Source organism: Palaemon carinicauda, chromosome 22 (genome assembly GCF_036898095.1).
Source record: "Palaemon carinicauda isolate YSFRI2023 chromosome 22, ASM3689809v2, whole genome shotgun sequence".
In the NCBI taxonomy this organism is placed as follows: domain Eukaryota; kingdom Metazoa; phylum Arthropoda; class Malacostraca; order Decapoda; family Palaemonidae; genus Palaemon; species Palaemon carinicauda.
Window position 1 is genome coordinate 86,040,459 of NC_090746.1, and position 22,277 is coordinate 86,062,735.

The following is a 22,277-nucleotide window of genomic DNA, read 5'->3' on the forward strand; positions in this document are numbered from 1 at the left end:
TCAAATTCTAGATTAGCCTTTTATGCCTTCAATTCTCAAACTTCCTTTTTCAATTCCTTTACTTTCTCATTTAGGTCTTACTTCACTACTTCCTTTTCATTTTAGAAAGATTCCATCAAATTTTCATATTCCTTCATCTGAAGGTCTTTTTCGACGCATTCAAATTCTAGATTAGCCTTTTATGCCTTCAATTTAAAAACTTCATTTTTCAATTCCTTTACTTTCTCATTTAGGTCTTACTTCACTATTTCCTTTTCATTTTTGAGAGATTCCATCAAATTTTCCTGTTCCTTCATCTGAAGGTCTTTTTCGACGCATTCAAATTCTAGATTAGCCTTTTATGCCTTCAATTCTCAAACTTCCTTTTTCAATTCCTTTACTTTCTCATTTAGGTCTTACTTCACTACTTCCTTTTCATTTTAGAAAGATTCCATCAAATTTTCCTGTGCCTTCATCTGAAGGTCTTTTTCGATGCATTCAGATTCCATATTAACCTTTTATGCCTTCAATTCTCAAACTTCCTTTTTCAATTCCTTTACTTTCTCATTTAGGTCTTACTTCACTACTTCCTTTTCATTTTAGAAAGATTCCATCAAATTTTCATATTCCTTCATCTGAAGGTCTTTTTCGACGCATTCAGATTCCATATTAACCTTTTATGCCTTCAATTCTCAAACTTCATTTTTCAATTCCTTTACTTTCTCATTTAGATCTTACTTCACTACTTCCTTTTCATTTTAGAAAGATTCCATCAAATTTTCCTGTTCCTTCATCTGAAGGTCTTTTTCGATGCATTCAGATTCCATATTAACCTTTTATGCCTTCAATTCTCAAACTTCCTTTTTCAATTCCTTTACTTTCTCATTTAGGTCTTACTTCACTACTTCCTTTTCATTTTAGAAAGATTCCATCAAATTTTCATATTCCTTCATCTGAAGGTCTTTTTCGACGCATTCAGATTCCATATTAACCTTTTATGCCTTCAATTCACAAACTTCATTTTTCAATTCCTTTACTTTCTCATTTAGGTCTTACTTCACTACTTCCTTTTCATTTTAGAAAGATTCCATCAAATCTTTTTCGACGCATTCAAATTCCAGATTAGCCTTTTATGCCTTCAATTTAAAAACTTCATTTTTCAATTCCTTTACTCGTTCTTTTCTCTCATTTTGTTCTTTCTTCATCACTTCATTTTCATTTCTGATCATTTCCATCAAATTTTCATGTTCCTTCAACTAAAGGTCTTTTTCGGTGCAATCACTTTGCAGATATTCATTCATTTCTACTATTCTTCCCATTTCTTTAATGTGTTCTCGTCACTTATCATTTTCATCCTCGAGATTTTTCAAGAAAGTAGTCCGATCCTCGTCTTTCATTTTGAGTTCTTTTCCGTCCAACAGATCTTTGCATCTATGTTCCATTTCTGGAACATATTCTTCCAAAGAGCTGTTGTCCACATCTTCTGCAGCCCTCCTCCTTCTAGCGAGCATAATTCCGCCAAGTATGACGGAAGCAGCAGCCATGCCGATGTAAAAGTTCTTGTTGCCATTCGAAAGGGCTTCTTCCTTCCTTTCTCCAAAGTCAAATTCGGAGAGAAGCTTGCCAACGAACCAAGTTGATTTCAATTCATCTTTGAATCTTAATGCTTCTCTCTCCATCTGTTGCAATCCAAGTTCGCAGCGCTGTAGTTCCTCGCGGGCTTTCCACAAGCCCCCAATACAAGGACACCGCTGCAGCCACCTGCCGAGGAATCCATCCTGAGAGGCGACTGCACGTCAGTCTTCAAAGCCTCTGGGAGTAGCCATGAAAACCATTTAAAGACCCACGATTCCGGGAGAGATCGCAGCTGTCCCTGAAGTTGTAATGTCATGTCCTAGCATGCAAGATTCTGCTCCAGAAGGGCCGAACCTACCTTTTGAGGCCAGTCGAGTCTTCCTTTAAGGTTTCCAATGGTATCCATAAACACTGAAATCGCTTCGTTCACTTTGAAAGCCATATTCAATAATACAGATCCCGGGCCTGTATCAGCATTATTTTGAGGAAATGGTTGTTGCCGCTAAACGATCCTTCAAGAGACTTTCAAATTCCTGGAGAAATTTTGGAATCACGAACTCCATCGACAGATTTACCAGACATTTCTCTCCTCACTATTCAGAAGATGGTGTATAAATAATAAATAATAGATAATAAATAATAACTAATAATAATAATAATAATAATAATAATAATAATAATAATAATAATAATAGTCATCATCATCATCATCGATGCAATATAGGAGTCCGGAGCCCTCGGAGACTTTCAAATTCCTGCAGACTTTTTGGAATCACCAACTCTACGGTCTGATTTCTCGTACATTTCTCTCCTCTCCATTCAGAAGATGGTGTTTAATAAATAATAATAATAATAATAATAATAATAATAATAATAATAATAATAATAATAAGTAATAAATAATAAATAATGAATAATAAATAATAAATAATAAATAAAAATAATAATAATAATAATAATAATAATAATAATAATAATAATAATAATAATAATCATCGATGCAATATAGGAGACCGGAGCCCTCCGGAGACTCCCTAATTCCTGGAGACATTTTGGAATCACCCACTCTATGGACAGATTTCCCGGACATTTTTCTCTTCTCCATTCAAGAAGACGGTATTTAATAATAATAATAATAATAATAATAATAACAATAATAATAATAATAATAATAATAATAATAATAACAATAATAATAATAATAATAATAATAATAATAATAATAATAATAATAATAATAATAATAATAAGATAATAAAATAATAAAAATAAAATAACAAAATATTAATAAAAATAGAATAACAAAATATTAATAATAATAAAATAATAAAATAATAATAAAAATAAAATATAATAAAAATAAAATAATAAAATAATAATAAAAATAAAGTAATAAAATAATAATAATAATAAAATCAAAATAATATAAAAATAAATAAAAATAAAATAACAATAATAACAAAAATAAAATAATAATAATAAAAAAAATAAAATAATAATAATAATAAAAATAAAATAAAAATAAAGTAATAATAAAATAATAAAATAAGAAAATAATAAAATATAACAATAAAATAATAAAACAATAAAATAATAAAATAATAAAATAATAAAATAATAAAATAATAAAATAATAAAATAATAAAATAATAAAATAAAATAATAATAATAATAATAATAATAATATCAATATTATTATTATGATTATTATTATTACTATTATTATTATTAATATTAATATTAAAAACTAAGCTACAACCCTAGCTTGAAAAGCAGGATATTATAAGCCCAAGGGCTCCAATAGGAAAAAATAGCCGAGTGAGGAAAAGAAATATTAAACTAAAAGAGAAGAAATGAACAATTGAAATATTTTATGATCAGTAACAACATTAAATTAGATCTTTCATACACAAAATAAAAAAAAACAAGAGAAATAAGATAGAATAGTGTGCCCGAGTATATCTTTATATCTTGAAGTAGAGCTTAAATATTCAGAGGCAAATGGGATTATTAAGTTTTGATTACGATAATAATGATGAGTGCTTTGTCACAGCACAGGTTTATTATTATTATTATTATTATTATTATTATTATTATTATTATTATTATTATTATTATTATTATTATTATTATTATTTGCTAAGCTAAAACCCAAGTTGGAAAAGCAGGATGCTATAAGCCCAGGGGTCCTCAACGGGGAAAATATCCCAGTGAGGAAAGGAAACAAGGAAAAATAAAATATTTTAACAGTAACAACATAAATATCTCCTATATAAACTATAAAAACTTTAACAAAACAAGAGGAAGAGAAATCAGATAGAATAGTGTGCCTGAGTGTACCCTCAAGCAAGAGAACTCTAACCCAAGACAGTGGAAGACCATGGTACAGAGGCTGTGGCACTACCCATGACTAGAGAATAATGGTTTGATTTTGGAATGTCCTTCTCCTAGAAGAACGCTATTATAAGTAATAAAGTAAGGACTATGTTCAGCATTCATACACGATATGTTCATTTGTTTAAACCCCGAACAAGCAAAGCATTTTAAGTAAATCATAAGTACAGAGTTTCAGTCGACGAAATTTCTCGGCAAACTTAACTGAAGTACAGAGAGTCCCAAACTTTCAAACATTCGACAATATTATCCTGTTCGTAATACTAGGGAGGCAGTTAATTCTAATAGCCAGGCCTTCTCCATCATGAGGGTCAATACTACACAGTATTCTAGAAGTTTTATTCCAGCTGTTACCAAGTTGTGGAATGATCTTCCTAATCGGGTAGTTGAATGAGTAGAACTTCAAAAGGTCAAAGTTGCAGCAAATGTTTTTATGTTGAACAGGCTGACATGAGTCTTTTTATAGTTTATATATGACATATCTGTTTTTGACGTTGTTAAAAGTTTATATAGGACATATCTGTTTTGACGCTGTTACTAATTTTAGAATGATATGTTGTTAATTTATTTTCATCATTTATTTATTTCCTTATTTCCTTTCCTCACTGGGCTATTTTTCCCTGTTGGAGCCCTTGGGCTTTTAGCATCTTGCTTTTCCAACTAGGTTTGTAGCTTGGCTAATAATAATAATAATAATAATAATAATAATAATAATAATAATAATAATAATAATTAAAACATTCGGAGATACAAGCACAAATCCAACCGATAATAAAGACAAGCAGCAAAACAACATTTATAATAACCTAATATCTATTTCGTATGAAACCCAACCATTTCTTGACTTTTGTAGCTGGAAATCATAGGCATGGAATTTAGGTTAGGCCTACCCTAGGACAAAATTCGACTTACAAACCATTCGACTTATAAACAGCTTCTTGGAACCTATTAAGTTTGTAAGTTGAAGACCTTCTGGAATGGAAAATTCATATCATCAACTAGTAGCAAAATCGCAGAACACGTTGATGGTTTAAAAAAAAAAAGAAAAAAAAAAAAAAAAAAAAAAAAGAATTTTCCGTCACGAATACGCTAAATATTCCCCAAGAGAATCAATCAGACATCAAATTGTAGTTACAGAACAGAGCACGAATATCGACTCCTCTATACAGTCAATTTAAAAAGTCCACTGTACTGCACTTGGTTGTTCATTACATGCCAAATCTGTAATCAATTAAACATTCTGCATTTATTCATAGTATCGTAATAAAGATTCCATTTCGTTAGAACTTCTCTTAATTTATGAAACAATTTGGAAATATCGGACCTGTTTGCGAGTCAAGTCAGAAATTTATTACCTCCACCAACGAAGTTGGAAGGAAGTTATGTTTTTGCCCCTGTTTGTGTGTTTTTATGAATGGGACAATGTCAGATCTTTGGTTTTCCCCAGAATACGCCCTTCTATGCAATACATATAATGTACAATACATTAATCAAGTCAGAAATTCAATATGAAATGGCTAATGTCAGATCTTTAGTTTTCCTAAGAAAACACCTATCCACTAAAGAACCCTCATCTCGATAAAAATGTCTAAAATATAATTTTAAGACGTCGAAATTGACGTTTTTATCAATTTATCATTGACGTTTTTATCAATTTATCATTGACGACGTCGGTTGTATAATCTCAGAAAACAAAAAAAAAAAAAAAAAAAAAAAAAAAAAAAAAAAAAAAAAAACAAAAAAAAAAAACATCGAACAGGGCCCAATGCTAGATCTTTTATTTTGCTCAGAAAACACATTTCTATAGAATAGATTTAGTGTATAATAAAGAATCATATCTCAATAATGTGTACAATATAATTTTAAGACATCAAAATTGATGTCTTTGTCAATTAAAATGTGTGTGTGTATGTGTCTGGAAGCCCGGAAGATGGAGCATCGGATGGTAATATAGACGCTAGACTGTGGCTAGGGGAATGAGAGAAAATATGTAAAAAATTGAAAAAATTATAGCAAACTCATTCACAAAACAGAAGTAAGGAAAGGTATCAGGCATATGAAAGTATAGTTGAGCTAACTTCCCTTTATGGCAGTGAGGTGCAGAAGCTGTGAGCGAGTTTTAAAAAAATAAGGCGAAGCTGTTGGAATTTAGCTGTTTGAGTACATCATGTTGTGTAAGAGGAGTTGATAGCGTTAGAATTTCGGATATGAGTGGTAAAACATTTACTGTTAATCAAGGAATTAATCTGGTTATTGTGGGATGGTCCAGTTATGTGGAAAGAATGGACGTTACTGTGTGTGTATATATATATATATATATATATATATATATATATATATATATATATATGTATATATTTATATATATACATATATATATATTTATATATATTTATATATATATATATATATATATATATATATATATATATACAGTATATATACATATATATATATATATATATATATTGGTGTGCTACTGTCTTAAGCACACATTTGAGTATGAGTTGTTTTCAGATGTATTTAAATGGTTTATTGAACACATCTTAGTGGTTTTTAAGTTTTATTGTATATAAACAACTGAGTTAAACATCTCCATCACTGGAGGAAGCTGTGTTGGTCCACATGACCAATTCTGGTGAAGTTTAGATAAGAACTGAATAAATTATCGATATCACAGATATCGTATGCTTGCTTTAATTTAGCCACGTGACGGAATCGGAAGACACCTGCATCCGGTGACGTCACAAACTTTCACACGAAGAGACAATGTGTTGACACTAAGAAAGAATGACAACTTAGCATCTTACATCCTGTATACAATTTGAGTTGACCATAGCAAATCTCACGGCCAGCTCTTCCAACCAACATGACATATTACGTCATTTGTTTTAAACATGTAATATTACTATTCTAATCATTACATAAGCTCGGCCAGCTATCTCAATTTTTTTACAAAAATTTAACAACAAGCCGAAACATGGTTATTAGGTGTGACTGGACATACGTATCATTCATTGTTCAAAACTAGCTATATCCAACTGAGGACGAATGTCCAAATAGGCACATCAAAATTAATAACAATAATGCATACAAAAAAGATATTACCAAAGCAAAAAGAAAAATGCATGATAAAACCAAGATCATATATATGGTACATTGCTAGCAAATGATTACATGGTACCAAAAAACAAAACAAATTCTGACTTACAAATGATTCGGTAACTTGATAAAGAATAATTGTTACCTTTGTCAGAAACAAGATACTCAATTTTTAGTGCACAAATACAAATTCCTGGTACGTACACGTACCACGGTTTCGTACATATATATATATATATATTTGTATATAGGGCTGATACATTTTATTAGATGCCCATAGATTCTGTTATATATCTTATATATTTTTTTTCTTTTTTTTTTTTTTTTTTTTCTCTTGTCTTTTTTAACATTCCGGCTTATATATTTTTATTAGATGCCGAGAGAAAAAAATGATTTATATCCTTTTTTATTTTATTTACTTTTTTAAATGTTTTTTTTTTTAAATGTATTTTTAACAATGCAAATGTAGAGAATTTCTTTAATTACATATTACTAGCGTACTAGTCAGCTTTTCATACAAACATCATCCTGACAAATTACTCCCTTAGCGAATGAGGTGGCCACTCATACAGCTTTGAACTGGATCAGGTAAGGGGTATTGTCAGGGCTATTCAACTCGTTCCTTTGTAGCTGCTTGCTGTGCCGTAACCTACGCCAAACAAGGATGTTCACGGCGATAAAAATCAACGCCGTTACCAATAAACCTGCTAGTAATATAGGGTGAAGAATCTCTTTGTAAGTCGGCGACAGGTGGTCCTTTTCGGTAAGTTTCATTAAGCGTTTCGCCACACTTCCTTTATAGGGGAGAGGAAGTGCGGGCGTTGTAGAGGTCCACGTGAAGTTCGCGAAGTAAGCTCGTTCTCTGATGATTGTCCGTAGGCCAGTCACCATGGAATTCGGGGAAGTCCCGATACAGCCATCTGCTGCGACGAAGATGTGGTTGAATGATGTGGATCCGTCAGGGCATGATACATTGAAGCCGTCCTTGTCGTATCGTATCCACGAGCCATTATTTAGTCTGCAATTGAATTCTTTATTGTCAAAGGGATAAAGCTTATCCAGACAATTTTCACTTGTATGGGAGAGAGCACCGTCTAGCACTATACCTAACTCGCATGAATCCATCAAGTTTTTACGGAATTCAAATGAGTCAGCTGTACATATTTTTCTATCCATTGCGTCTGAACAGTGAGTTAATTGATTTAAGTCTTTAATGACCGTATATGTTTCCTTGTCTGGGGAAATCAATACGTGTCCTGTCAAACTGGATATTACTGGATTTGAGTGATTCGTCATGAAAGTCGGAAATGGTGATATCCTGTAAGATTGCCAGGCATCAGAAGAATCAAAGGGAATTGTAATCCTAACCTTGTTATTATCTACGTTTACTGTAATTAGGCTGTAATAAAATTCTAACCTATGTTCGTCTAACAAAGGAACATAGCCTAGTTTATCCCTAGTGTTCTCCAGAACTAATTTTAAGTAACGTATAGGCAACAAATGGGGCGACAATACACCTTTAGTTGCTAACGTGATAGCTTCTACATAATCCTTGGATTTCTCAATGAAATGTGCAATTCTGTTATGTATGTGATCTATCTTTGAATCATAATACGTTAATGTTGCTAACAAATCCTGTACTTCCATAATTTGAACGATATTATCTGAATGTTCATTTAACAAATCCATAATTTTATTGATTGAAGCTAACTGATCCCTTAGTTCTGACATAATCAATTCATCTTTATGAGTCAAGAACTCAATTTTCTTATTTTGATTACTAATTTTAAGACGATTGGAAAGTCCTAAACCTAAACTTGCAACAGACCCAAAGATGCTTAATGCAGCATAAATGAACGGATTCCGTCTTTCTTTTTGTTCGTGTCCTACAGTCCACATCAAAAGGTCATAAGCCAAAGATCCTGTCTCTCCAGTCTTATTTTTCAAGTCATCAGATAGCATCTCTGCAACTTTTAATGTTGATCCAAGCAAACTCTTAGTAGTCAAATGAAAATGTCTCCTATGCAACTCATCCAATGATGCAGAAAACCTTGAAATGGCGGTTCTTAAGCTAGTGACATCATTCTCTTGAAGAAAAATTGCTTGCATATGCACTTCGACAATTACGTTGGTTGATGTAATAAAAATGTCTTCTTGTCTTTCAACTATATTGCCATATTTAAAATATATATTCTTAGTCTTAGAACTCATCCCATACGAAAAAAATGTCTGAGCGAACAATATCACTCCCAACAACAAAAAATTCATCTTGGAAACCTGTAACGAGAAAAAATATATGTAATTACTCCTGTATTAAAAAGAAAACTTTTTAGTTACAAAAATTAAAATTTTTCCTCACTTCTTTTTAATTTCTTATGTGAGACAATGGTACTATTCTCTCATCCGTGGGTTGGGCTACGTTTTGAATTCTAAACCTATTGGCCGTTAATGTTTCCAAAATGTTAAATGGGCCTTCAAACTTAGGTGTTAGTTTATAGTTGAGCCCTTTTCTGACATTGATTTGAATATAGATGTTATCACCCACGGTATATGTTTTAGTTGGTTTCGCTATTTTATCATGATTCCTTTTCATTATGATTTGTGATTCTTCTAAATTCTTTCGAAGGATATCATATCGACTTATACTTGCATTTATACATTCCTTTAAAGGATTTGATAGATTAGTTGTAGGCGTTAATACATGGAAAGGTGTTCTAACTGGGGTACCATACAATGCTTCATGCGGTGACATTTTAATTGATATATGATATGAATGATTCAGAGTACTCAGTGCCGCCGGTATTGCAATATCCCAGTTGGGGTCTGATCCCCCTAGTGTTACCCTCAATATATTTAATATCTTCCTATTTGCTCTTTCCACTAGCCCATTAGACTCTGGGTGATATATCATGGTATTAACCTTCTTTATGTTGAGGAATTCACACAATGAGGTAAGAAAGTGATTATTGAATTCACCACCCGAGTCTGAGATTATCATGTGTGGAATTCCATGTTTACAAATGTAACACTCGTAAAACTTCCTAGCGCATTCAATCGCAGTTTTAGTTTTAAGCGCTATTAGTTCTGTATATCGAGTTAAAGCATCTATAATTACTAAGAGGTGCTTATTCCCTCTGTCTGACTCGTAAAATCCTGTTAACAAATCTAAATGTATTCTTTCAAAGGGTTGATTGGGAACAGGATAAGCTCCTAAGCTAACAGGTGTTTTCGTATGCCCTTTGTTTTCCTGACATGTGCGACAATTAGCTATGTGTCTTTTTATATCTGTAAGCATTGTATGCCAATAAAACAATGATTTGGCTTTCTGTGACATTAATGAGAACCCAGGGTGTCCATGTAATGGATTTGAATGCAACCAATTCAGGACAGTGGAAACAAGTGAGTTTGGTACTACTACCTGGTCGTTAGTTACATGTGGTGTATTGCGGGTTTTCCTTGTCACAGTCCTACACAGAATATTATCTTTGATTACATAATTCTGCTGCTTATACTTTATATATTCCTTTTCTTTATGATTGCCTTTCAAAGCATTTATAATTGTTTCTATTTTCTGATTTTTTCTTTGCTCAGTCTGTAACAATTCAGCACTCCAGCCTAAATCTTCTTGTTCAGATATTGTTTTTACAATAGGCATGGATGTTGATATATCTATTAATTCAGCTAAAGACTCCGTACAAGATGACACGGGGTTGCGTGATAATGCATCCGCAATGATATTTGCTTTCCCAGGTAAATACCCGATTCTTGCGCCAAAATCTTGAATGATTAAATGCCACCGAGTTCGTTTAGGGCTGTGATTGAAGCCTTTAAAGAACTCTGTTAGTGGTTTATGGTCAGTAAGAACCTTAACGGGATAACCGTAAATTATGAACTTAAAATGCACTAGCGAATTAACAATAGCTAGTCCTTCCTTGTCTATTACTGCATACTTACTTTCGGAAGTTCTCAATTTTCGAGAATAGAAAGCTATCGGGAAAAACTGTTTATCATATTGCTGAAGCAATACCCCTCCTACTCCTAAGTCTGAGGCGTCTGTTGCAATGAAGAATTCCTTACCGAAGTCAGGAAATTTTAAGATAGGAGAACTACACAGTTCATCTTTCAAAGTATTAAACGCCTGTTGATGTTGCTCAGACCATATGAAATCTACGCCCTTCTTCGTAAGATCAGTTAAAGGAGCGGCTATTATTGAATAGTTGCGTATAAAACGCCTGTAATATCCACTACAACCCAGAAATTGCTGTATTCCCTTGACATTAGTAGGTATGGGAAAATTACGTATAGCCGACACCTTATCATGGACTACTTTAAGACCTTGGCTTGACACCATGAAACCCAAATATATTAATTCTGTTTTGAAAAATTCACACTTACTAATCTTTACCCTTAAGTTATGTTGTCTTAATCTCTGTAGTACTAGTTCTAACTTACGTAGATGTTCCTCTAAGGTGTTGGAAAAGATTACAAGATCATCCATATAGGCATGCAATATATCCCCTAACAAGTCTCCAAACACTATGTTAATCATTCTTGTAAATGTTATAGGAGCACAACGTAAACCAAAAGGCATCCGTAAAAATTCATAATGTCCCCTGGCTGTGCTGAAGGCTGTGTATGGGATACTATCTTCTTCTAATGATATCTGGTGAAAGCCTTTAAGTAAGTCCAAACTGGTAAAATATTTATTCTGACCTAACAAAGACAAAATATCGTCAGTACATGGCACTGGGAATCGATCAGGGATCGTTTCCTCGTTTAGACGACGAAAGTCGACGCAGATACGCCATGTTCGATCTTTTTTCGGTACAACTATTAAAGGAAAATTATAAGGGCTATTTGATTTTCTAATGACTCCTTCCTCTAACATTTTACCTACTTCATCATTTATTTCATTCTGGAATTTCATAGGGAGTCTGTACGAGGGTACATATATAATTTTCTGTTTGTCTTTTAACCTTATTTGATGCTCGATCACATCTGTTTTCCCTAAGGATCCATCCGTAGTGGAAAAGACATCTGTATATTTATTTAAAAGTTCAAAAATTTTCTGCTGAATTTCTTCGTCTTGAATGTCCTTTCTGATTTTATTTTTAATAGATCATAAAAGGGATTCATCCGCAACTGATTTAGAGTGATTGATTTCAGCAACGGTAAGAATACGATGTTTATAAACTTCTACATCCAAGATATGTTGATTTTTGTGAATTACTAAAGTGTTATTTAAATGATTACAGACTTCGATATTACATTGCTGATGTGAGCCTACTGTATAAATAGCTTGTGTGACAGACAATCCGTTGGTTTTCAAAGTATCGGAAAGGATTAATATTTCAGATCCCGGTAGTGTTTTCTTTATTTGCACTATTAAATTCGAAGGTATGTTTGGTTCGATATATTGCGTGCAAGATGATATTACGGGTGAACGAGAATTCTGCTGGGTCGCGTGTATTATTTCTTTACTAGTGAGACAAGTTATTGGTTCTTCAACGTACGTTACGGTTACATTTGTCGTCTCCTTTTTATCCAAAACTGACTTTAAAGTATTAGAAGACTTATAGAATTTCCCTTTGATATACACGCCGTGCTTTGCAGGAGCTAAGATAATGTTTTGATTTCCCATAGATGGGTATCCTATAATTACAGCTGGATACATATTAATGTTTTTCACAACAACAAATGTATCGGCAAACGTGCGATTACCGACTCTGAACTGAATATGAGTTATGCCTATGACGTTTAATTCATTATTTCCTATACCTGAAAGTCTGATTCCTGATTTTTCAATCGGAAAGTTCGAAAACAACAAATGATGCGTCTTCAAATCCATAATATTACGTGGACTACCAGAGTCAAAAAATAACGTAAAGGATTTGTGTTCTAAATTTACAGCATATAAGGTTGGCCGTAACTCATTTTGGCTTATTATTGTATGAATTCGTTGCAAATCTACGGGAGCATGCACTGTTTTACTTAATTCGGCCGTGTGTTTCATAGGAAAATCTATTGTCTCACAATTATCTGATAAAACATTAAATTGATTATTCAATACTATTGATGTTGACATAAATGACCTTGACCCAACATCACTCTCTTCCCCTCTAGAGTTAACTATGTGGTATTTGCTTTGCTCTGCACATTCTGAAAATTAGGCTGACTTTGCGAGGTCTGGTTTGACGGCCCAGGCTCAGCGATATTTGAAGAAGTGTTTGTTTGTTTCGGACTCTGAACTGCATTGACATTTTGTTGTTTCTTCTTATTGTTAAAATGAGGATTTTTCTTTTTATTTCCATATGGAACTGACTGTGGAATTGACTGTGTATTTCTAGGATATTGTTGTGTCTTACGCGCGTAACATTGACTATAAGAATGTGATCCTGTGTTGTGAACTGAACAAAATTTCGTTCTACAGTCTGCGCTTATGTGACCTTGACGTTTGCAGTTGTAACACGTCACTCCCGCTACTGGATTATTAATTACGTTCACTGTTTGTGGTTTTGTTTCATTCTTAGCAAAAACTTGAGTTAACACGGGATCGAGATCTGGACACTTGGACATGTGCTTCTTTATCTGTTTATAGACATCCAATTCCGTACTTGCAGGCATTAACTTCTTATCAAAGCACCGCACTAAAGCTTCAGGCAACATAAGTGTCATGCAAGTTAAATACATTAATCGTAAAAAATCTTTCACGGAGATATTATCGTTAGTAACCCAAGTGGAATTACCTAAAATGTCCTGATATTCGTTAAGCCTATCAGCTATGAGAGCTGCTCTCTCAACAACATTAAGCCGATTCATAGTGGCTTGATTAAGTGTATTTCGTAACGTTAACACTACATCCAAAGCTTCCTCACCCCCATAGATCGCGCGTAACCTAACTTTGAAATCATCCCAAGTAACTGCTTCCTGAAATGAAACACCTCTTAAATACGCACTCGCATCCCCCTTAGAAAAATCTATAAAACTTTTAGCTTCTTGTAATTGTACAAAAGGATCTACGATTTGTTTGGCATTTAAATGGGCATCAACGGATGAAATCCATGACTCCACATTTTGTGGCAAGAACCCGTTGACACGGCCTTGAAAAGGAAGGATTGCTGACCTGGCATTTACAAGCGTCACAATTGGAGGAGGATTAGCCTGGCCTACACCACTAGGTCCAGGGGTAGGGCTGACAGGAGGAGCCATGACTGCTGTATTCTTTTTTTTTTTTATCTCTTTGACCCCTTTCAATCCTATCAAAATATCTATATGAGTACAGACGCCCACTGCATAAACGCATATGTATAATAAAATTCCCCCAACAATGTTACTAATCCCAATACATTTCCCCCCAAGAGTTTATGAAAGAAAAAGGAATTAGCACAAAGAAAGAAAAATTCTAAATGAGAATTCGGAGTTTCTTATAACAAAGTTTAGGAATTCACTCACCCCAGTAATAATTGACTAACGACTTGTGATAACTACACTTCACTGCACAAACTGAAATGAATACAAAATCTTTGTACTTAGCTTATATATGAAGTCGAGTCGTCTCTCTCTCTCTCTCTCTCTTGATGTTTTGTTAGCGATGTCTCGTTCTAGTTTCTTGTAGAATGTAGGTCTTCCTGGATATGTTTTGCAATAGTTGAATGCCAGTCCTTGGGTTTCCTAGGATGTTGATTGAAGATTCTATTTGTATACTAACATATGTTGGTGTTAGCATTTTCGTTGGACTTAGTCAAAATTGTAGATTCTTGTAGATAGTTTTATTTTGAAGTCTTGAAGATCATTCTCTGGTTTCACAGCTTTTATGTTGAAGTCTTGAAGATATATCTCTGGTTTTACAGCTATTTATTTTGAAGTCTTGAAGATATTTCTCTAATTCTTAGAGTTTAACCGCTGTCTTTGAGTTTAAGCGCTGCCACCATTTATTGGTGTGCTACTGTCTTAAGCACACATTTGAGTATGAGTTGTTTTCAGATGTATTTAAATGGTTTATTGAACACATCTTAGTGGTTTTTAAGTTTTATTGTATATAAACAACTGAGTTAAACATCTCCATCACTGGAGGAAGCTGTGTTGGTCCACATGACCAATTCTGGTGAAGTTTAGATAAGAACTGAATAAATTATCGATATCACAGATATCGTATGCTTGCTTTAATTTAGCCACGTGACGGAATCGGAAGACACCTGCATCCGGTGACGTCACAAACTTTCACACGAAGAGACAATGTGTTGACACTAAGAAAGAATGACAACTTAGCATCTTACATCCTGTATACAATTTGAGTCGACCATAGCAAATCTCACGGCCAGCTCTTCCAACCAACATGACATATTACGTCATTTGTTTTAAACATGTAATATTACTATTCTAATCATTACATATATATATATATATATATATATATATATATATATATATATATATATACATACTCTTTATATTACATATATACATTTACTAGTATACGCAACCCGCCATAAATGATGGCTAAAAATTTAGATAGATATGCACACACACGAACATCCAACACCCTCTCACCAGGGTATGACTACTGCTTCTCCCCTACCCGAATGACGGGGAGAATTGAGCCTGACCAGAAATATATACACAAATTTCAAGATTAACAACATTAAAATTAATATTTCCTATATAAACTATAAAAACATTAACAAAACAAGAGGAAGAGAACTAAGATAGAATACTGTGCCCGAGTGTACCCTCAAGCGAGAAAACTCTAACCCAAGACAGTGGAAGGCCACGGTACCGAGGCTATGGCACTTCCCAAGACTAGAGAACAATGGTTTGATTTTGGAGTATCCTTTTCCTAGAAGAGCTGCTTACCATAACTAAAGAGTCTCTTCTACCCTTGCCAAGAGGAAAGTGGCCACTGAACAATTACAGCGCAGAGAAAAAGAATTGTTTGATGATCTTAGTATTGTAAGGTGTATGAAGAAAGAGGAGAATATGTAAAGAATAGGCCAGATTATTCGGTGAATGTGTAGATAAAGGGGAAATGAACCGTAACCAGAGGGAAGGATTCAATGTAGTACTGTCTGGCCAGTCAAAGGACCCCATAACTCTCTAGCGGTAGTATCTTAACGGGTGGCTGGTTTCCTGGCCACCCTACTACCTATAAGTCTACGAATTTATGGGAATAGCAGTAATCTTTTAAAAAACGTATACGATCAGCAAACAACAGATTGCTCATAATTCGACAGAAGGCATTGTTAGGTTACCAATCTGAATCTTGACTTATGAGGTAGAAGAATTTAGTATAAACATTTCAATGCTCATTGTGCCATTCAAGACGTAAAATAACTCTGCTAATTCATTTTAAATGCACTCGTTGATAAATAAATTGTGAATATAATTTTGAATAAAAATATTTGGTCTTATATCTAACGACTGTAATTGCATATGAATTATGCGTTTAAAAGGTTTTCGAAATTTCATTGATAATAAGCTTGGATGCATATTGCATGCAATCTACAAATAAAGATAAGTTAATGGATTTTACTTGATTGGGTTTTTGGGCCTTTGTCTGCTTTTGGGGTTCAGTGTTTGCGCTCTATCTCTCATTGATTTTGAGTAGGATAATGTCCCACACAGAGAGAATTCAATTTCAATTGTTTCAAATTTTTGAAATACGGCCATTCCAAATTTTCTCTTTGGCAATCTAATTACACTTTAATTTCCTGAAGTTCCCTTCACGCTTGCTTTGCTCTCATATAGTCTTACTTGTTCATTGTTTTCCTGTAAGACTTGTAAGCTCAAATAAATTCTGAGATGATGAAACAGGCTTTATCATGAGATCATTGCAAAAAAAAAAAAAAAAAAAAAAAAAAAGTTATTCTGTTTCTAGCCTGATAACGGAAACAGAAAGTTGCATAAAGATAGTTATATATCGAGTTATAGTGTATGAAATAGGATTTCTCATTGCCAATGTTTGGTAGAACCAATTAGATCTAAAATTTATTGAAAATAACCAAACACCCTCTCATTAAAGCTCCCTGTTACTTCCTGTATCATTTATTGCAAGTCTCTTATTTGTATAATGATACACCCATTATTTATGCAATTTTTTATTCTATACAAATTTTGCATTAATAAGTAAATAATTCTATACCGAGTGGACAACGCTACGAGTTATAAGGGTAGTACTTTAACTTCTTCAATGTTATTAACTTTCTTCAAACAGATTTTGATGTTGTAAAACGCTTGGACGGTAGAATATTTTCAAGACCTCGTGGTGTTGAAATATGTTTAAAGATTCCAAATACATCGGTCACAAATAACGATAAATTTAGATGTTTTTCTAAGACTTTTGGATTAAATGATTATTCTTAAATAGTGAATAATGATAAATTTAGATGTTTTCCAAAGAATTTTGGATTAAATGATTATTCTTAAATAGTGAACAATGAAAAATTTAGATGTTTTCCTAAGACTTTTGGATTAAATGATTATTCTTAAATAGTGAATAATGATAAATTTAGATGTTTTCCCAAGACTTTTGGATTAAATGATTATTCTTAAATAGTGAATAATGATAAATTTAGATGTTTTCCCAAGACTTTTGGATTAAATGGTTATTCTTCTATAGTGAATAATGATAAATTTAGATGTTTTCCTAAGACTTTTGGATTAAATGATTATTCTTAAGTAGTGACTATTACCAAAATAGCTGTTAATTTATCCGTCGGTGGTAGAACAAAAATGTTCTGAATTATTAACCGACAACAATTGGTAAATGATAGAATAAGAAAAAAAGTATCGTAATGTCGTTGGTTTTCGACTCTTGTCGTCGATGGCGGATTCTTAAAAGACTCATTGATTGATTTAATACATTTTCGAAAAGGTCGAGGAACGTATGAGGCAAATCAAGAGTCGACACGAGTTACCATTGGCTCTTAAATTTGATCCCTCTCATCACGCCATCCTTTGGGGTGCGTGCCATTTGCCAGTCTTCTCGAGAGCATGGCACTGTTCACACCTTACTCTTCCCATCTGACATCTTCAGTTTCGTACAATGTCTCTCCACACTGTACTCAGTATGACCGTCTTGGTTTTCTTATTCAGCCAAGGAACATCCTCTAATATAACTGCATTTATTGTAAGTATCTATCAACTCGGCAACTTTGCTACCTGTATTTATTCATGAAAATTATGCTTGTTTTACTTTGATAAATAACGAACTAATCTATTTCAAACAGGGTTAGGGCATAGCGTGATTTATTGGTTTTCTTTTTTCTTTGTATCGTTAAAATAAATAATTGGAATGGCTTCAACTCCTGGGTATAATTTCGAATCCAAAATTCAACACGGACTCCTGCAGTTTACCCTAAACCGAGTTCCCTTCTCTTGCCTAATGCTGTCAGGATGACTGATATATTGTAGAAAGGGTGTCAGAAGAGAGATAAGTTTTAGTATTTCTACAGAACGTCCTTGCCAGGTGATTGCCAGACTGAGGTTAAAGTCCCACTCAAACTTGTTAGTTCCTTTGATCACTGCAACCTCCCCATCCTTGTGAGCTAAGGATGGGAGGTTGGGGGAGCCTATGGGTCTATCTGTTGAGTCATCAGCAGCCATTGCCTAGCACTACTTAATCTTAGCTTGGGTGGAGAGGGGGCTTGGGCGCTAATCATATTTACAATATATGAACCGAATATAATTTATACCTGGCACACATATTTCTACATTAGTATCAATCTATCTTTTATTTCAATTGGATACAATCATTCACACGATTGGAACAAGGGATGTGTGCTGCCATCTTCTGACAAGAAGTAGAAAAACTAGGATACTTTAAATTTGGGGAAATGTGTGATTACTAAAACATGCCATTCTTTTTTTAATTAAAGCATCAAAAATTCATAATTGCAAATAAAACTATTTTTATTCTGATTTTTAGGCCCTTAAATATGGTAATTATATGTAAAATATAGATAATATGTATTACAAAAATATATAGAGCAGATCCCAATATTCTAAAAGCAAAGAGTTGGAACACAACCATTGAATTAAAAATCCCAAATTTAACCAAAAAATAAACATGCCCGCAGCAAATACGCTGTTACTTAATCATAAGCCCAATTATAGATATCAATCCTCTATAAAGAGTGCCTTGTTACATGTACCAAGGGCGTAGGAGCTTTTTATCAGGTGAGGGCTAAAGATTGGAAAGGCACTGACGGTAGTGGGTTAGGGGGACACCCACAGAATCTTTCTTTACGAGGAATCGCCATTAGATGCGATTTCCTGGCATCTGACAGCAGATTGTAGCAAAATCATATTTTGGGATGATTTCTATATGACCAATTATAATTTGTACAAATTGACTTTATTGAAATACCAGAGAGTCTACTTGATGAATTTACCAAAATCATATTAACGATGTTGATTTGTTGCTATAAACTTATTTCCAATATCGATGAAGTTAGGGATATCAGTTCTCTATGTCTGCTGTGTTTCTACTTACGATTTATTATATCTATCATTTGTTTTTCATTTCTAATTTCATTTTTAATTTTTAACGGCTTTCATGTTTTTAATGTCGTCTAATGTTTTAGTTGATGATTATGATATTTATCTTTGCTTTTAAACTCTGGTGATAAGGCATGAAGATGAAAACCTCACAAACAAAAAAATACTCCATAAACTTGATAATTTCTCGATTGGTCATAAAAAAATCACGAAAATTTCTTTCTATTCGCAAAGCAATGTATATATATATATATATATATATATATATATATATATATATATATATATATATGTACATATATACATATATAATATATATATATATATATATATATATATATATATGTATATATATATATATATATATATATATATATATATATATATATATATATACAGTACATATATATACATATATATATATATAAATTATATGTATATATATATATACATATATATATATATATATATATATATATATATATATATATAAGGAATATAAAATAAAACTGAGCCTCCATCGTACATGTCAGGACTCTATCTAGGGAAGAATAATCTTTCTGTGTTACTAGAAGAGCTTGAAGAAATAAATTATGATATAATAGGATTGAGTAAAATTAGAAGAATTGGGGAATCTTATACAGAGTTAAAAGAGGGTCATATCTTTTGCTTCAGAGGACACGAAAGGAACAAAGAAAATGGAGTGGGTTTTCTTATCAATAAAAATTGTGCCTGTAACAGAGAAGTGAATTACCGTACAATAAAAAAAAAAAAGAGTAAAAGTATCTAACTTTAAAACCTTATGTTTTCCAACAGCTACAAATCCGGAACGTCGAAAATGCAGAGGCAAATCTGCTCCTTGAAGATGTTGTGTCGCGAGAAATGACCGACTGTTCTCTTCTGATTGCATTTGATGGACACCATTCCCTGATACCCCTGAGATCATCAGTAATCTGGCATCACCACAAAGGGTTAGGTTTGCTGGATATTACCAATTCCCTCGTTTCTGGAATTTCGTTAAAGGTACGCACATGTCAAGGTGGACTTTACTGTTTTGTAATTTGCTTTTTCTACTTCTCCGTTTGTAACATTAAATGTTTTGTTGTAGCTCTCAGTCTATCTCTTCTTTCCTTTTCAACTGTATACATAAGTTTTTCTCCTACACTTAAAAATTTGCATTAAAAAAAGGTAAATGTCTGGCAACATTTATTCCAGGATTTTTACCGCTTTTAAAACAGATATATTGACGTAAAGGAGTGATATTACGGTTACCAACCCGTAAGAAATAATAGCAAAGTAAGGTAAAATTACAGTCGCCTGTATTTTACTGAAATGCGGTTGAGAACAGGATGTTTTTACAGAAAATTTCCGATTAATATTACGGTTTTTTTTTTCTAACAGTGTATAGTCTGAGTGTCAATGAAAAATCCCTTATTTTGTAATTGAAAAAGAACTTTATATAATTGAGACACTACTACCATCCCAAACTCATCGGCCAGATATAATTCCTAGAGTGCCTTACCAAGCAGTTAATAGTTTTGGTGTATTCCGACAAGACTTTCCAGACATTTCTGCCTTTGAAAATCCTATAATGATTTACTCTGTTTTCATAGCTATAGAATTTTATTAGCTTTGCAGACCAAAAGGTAATTTGTTTTGAAAGCTTCCTCATTACATTCGCGTCTTGGATTTCTCTACCTGGGATTTATATAGCTTCCAGTTGTTTAATCCACCTTTTGTATGTCAGGGAAATTCTTTGGCCCCATTTTTATACAAGTATTACACGAGATTTTAGTAATTTGCACCACCATGCACTAATTTCAGCTAAATCTCTATTAAGGGATTCAGCAACCCCAGATCTACAATCAGGAGATGGAATTGATGCAAAGAGAGTAGTATCATCAGTATGTGCAACGAGGTTGTTTTCTACGCCAAACCACATGTCATGTGCATATAGTATGAAAAGTAATGGGCCAAGAACATTACCCTGTGAAACACCAGATATCACATTCCTCTACTCACTAGGGTGCCCATTAACTACAACTCTGAGATCTATTACTTAAAATTTCAATAATAATGCTAAGAAACGACCCACCCACTCCCAACTGTTTGAGTTTGAAAACAAGGGCCTCATGATTAACCAGGTCAAAGGCAGCACTAAAATCAAGGCCAATCATACAAACTTCCATACTACCATCAAGGGATTTCCGTACAGCATTGGAGTTTGTAAGAAGGGCATCACATGCTCCAAGGCCTTTATGAAAACCAAATTGCAAACTAGGGAACCTATTAAGACGTTTTGCCAGAAGACGTTCAGAAACTTTAGATAATATGGGAGTTATGGAAATTGGGCGGTAATCAGTTGGACTTGAGCTACCACATACACATTTACACAGTGGAGTAACATTACCAATTCTCCAAAGTGCTAAAAGGTAATCTTATTAAAATAAAAATCAATTTCTTCTTTTTAGCGCTTATCTAATCTCACGCATATATATATATATATATATATATATATATATATATATATATGTATGTATACTGTATATATATATACATATATATATATATATATATGTATATATATATATGTAAACTGTATATATACATATATATATATATACTGTATATATATATATATATATATATATATATATATATATATATATATATATGTATATATATATATTGAATATGTGTATATTGCAACTGAAATCAATTGTCTAAAAATA

At 32.9% G+C, this 22,277-nt stretch overlaps 1 protein-coding gene and 1 long non-coding RNA gene across 2 annotated transcripts in view; one reads left to right on the plus strand and one right to left on the minus strand.

Moving 5' to 3' along the window:
- Positions 1-22,277, minus strand: part of LOC137616157 (uncharacterized) — an 81,851-nt gene that overhangs the window by 22,749 nt on the left and 36,825 nt on the right. The window lies entirely within an intron of this gene.
- Positions 18,092-22,277, plus strand: part of LOC137616744 (glutamate receptor ionotropic, delta-1-like) — a 28,153-nt gene continuing 23,967 nt past the window's right edge. Inside the window, exons 1-2 of the mRNA XM_068346744.1 lie at positions 18,092-18,175; positions 20,362-20,568. Coding sequence (XP_068202845.1) covers positions 18,092-18,175; positions 20,362-20,568 — 291 coding nt within the window. The remainder of the gene's footprint in view (positions 18,176-20,361; positions 20,569-22,277) is intronic.